The sequence below is a fragment of the Penaeus monodon genome, chromosome 22, assembly GCF_015228065.2.
Source record: "Penaeus monodon isolate SGIC_2016 chromosome 22, NSTDA_Pmon_1, whole genome shotgun sequence".
Lineage (NCBI taxonomy): Eukaryota > Metazoa > Arthropoda > Malacostraca > Decapoda > Penaeidae > Penaeus > Penaeus monodon.
Genome location: NC_051407.1, coordinates 7,671,147 through 7,672,653, shown reverse-complemented (window position 1 = coordinate 7,672,653; position 1,507 = coordinate 7,671,147). Strand labels below are relative to the sequence as shown.

General features: G+C 48.2%; 2 protein-coding genes across 2 annotated transcripts in view; both read left to right on the top strand.

Moving 5' to 3' along the window:
• LOC119587282 (pupal cuticle protein 36-like) overlaps positions 1-914 on the top strand; it is a 3,348-nt gene extending 2,434 nt beyond the window's left edge. Inside the window, exon 2 of the mRNA XM_037936035.1 lies at positions 24-914. Coding sequence (XP_037791963.1) covers positions 24-830 — 807 coding nt within the window. The 3' untranslated portion in view covers positions 831-914. The remainder of the gene's footprint in view (positions 1-23) is intronic.
• An 86-nt stretch (positions 915-1,000) lies between these two features.
• Positions 1,001-1,501, top strand: LOC119587281 (glycine-rich cell wall structural protein-like). The gene is made up of 2 exons (XM_037936034.1): positions 1,001-1,004; positions 1,098-1,501. The coding sequence occupies exons 1-2, from the start codon at positions 1,001-1,003 to the stop codon at positions 1,460-1,462; spliced, it is 369 nt and encodes a 122-aa protein (XP_037791962.1). The 3' UTR covers positions 1,463-1,501.
• Positions 1,502-1,507: the final 6 nt, after the last annotated feature.

Genomic DNA, 1,507 nt, shown 5'->3' with positions numbered 1-1,507 from the left:
TGACAATTTTCTTTTTCTTACAGGCTCTATTGTTATCACTTGTTGTTGCTGCTTTTGCGGCACCTCAAGGGTACAACGTCGATGCTCCTTCTGGTGCAGGTCTTACATTCGGTCCCGGATCTACTGATGGTGATGCAAGAGCGCCGGGTGGAGACCTAGTCAATGGAGGAGGTGCAGCAACTGGATGCCAAGAGGGCGAAGTCCTTCACGTTGATGGGACATGTGTAACTCCTGAAGTCAAAAGAAAGGTCTATGTATTTAATGTTCCTGAACAAGAGAGACCCGTTGGTCCAGCACCTAGTATTCCTCCTCCAGCAGTGGACCACAACATCTTGTTCGTGCGCCTTCCTGAGGAAGCACCTGCACCTGACCCTATCGTACTTCCTCCACCAAGGCAAAACAACATCGTCTATGTACTCAACAAGCAAGAAGAACAAGCTCAACGAGTGATCGAAGTACCAGCTCAGCCACAAGCTGATCCCGAGATTTACTTCGTCAACTATCAAGATGGCGAGAATCCGACCCTTCCCTTAGGAGTAGACCTTGAAACTGCTCTCGGCGCCGCTGCTGCAGCTGGTGGTCAGGTTCTAGGAGGCGTCGATGAAGCTGGAGGAGAAGCTGGAGTTGGTGGAGCAGCCGGAATTGGTGGTGTGGGTGGATTAGGAGGCGCAGGTGGAATTACTGGAGTACATGGAGGTAATGGTCTCGGGGGTGTAAATGGAATTGGTGTTGTTAATGGAGTCGGTGTTAGTGGAGGAATTAATGGCGAGGCGGGAGGATTCCAGAACGGCTCAGGGTTAAGTCCAACAGGCCTTTACACAACTCCCTAGGGAAAACATTTCTTTTAAGTCCCTTTTTTCGATATCTTATGAATTACTGTTTTTTCTCCCCAAAATATACGGGAACATAAACGAGCAAATTGTTTTATTTTCTAATTGGAGGTCCTGTAGGTAGGCACAAGACGAGGATACCTTCGTAATGTGTATATATAAATGCATTTATGAGTAAACGGATACATATTTATTTTATACATAGTGTATACATTAAAATCCATGCCAAACGGATGAAGAGCACGTTGTGAAAGGCACAGAACGAAGTACCAACTCAGCCACAAGCTGATCCCGAGATTTATTTCGTCAACTATCAAGATGGCGAGAATCCGACCCTTCCCTTAGGAGTAGACCTTGAAACTGCTCTCGGCGCCGCTGCAGCAGCCGGTGGTCAGGTTCTAGGAGGTGTCAATGGCGCTGTTGGAGAAGTTGGTGGAGCAGCTGGATTTGGTGTGGGTGGATTAGGAGGCACAGGTGGGATTGCTGGAGGACATGGCAGTAATGGTCTCGGGGGTGTAAATGGACATGGTGGCGTTAATGGAGCTGGTGTTAGTGGAGGAGTTCATGGCGTAGTGGGAGGATTCCAGACCAGCTCGGGGGGTAGACCAGCAGGCCTATACACCACTCCCTAGGTTTCTTTTGAATACTTTTTTTTTGGATAACCTTATGAATCACTG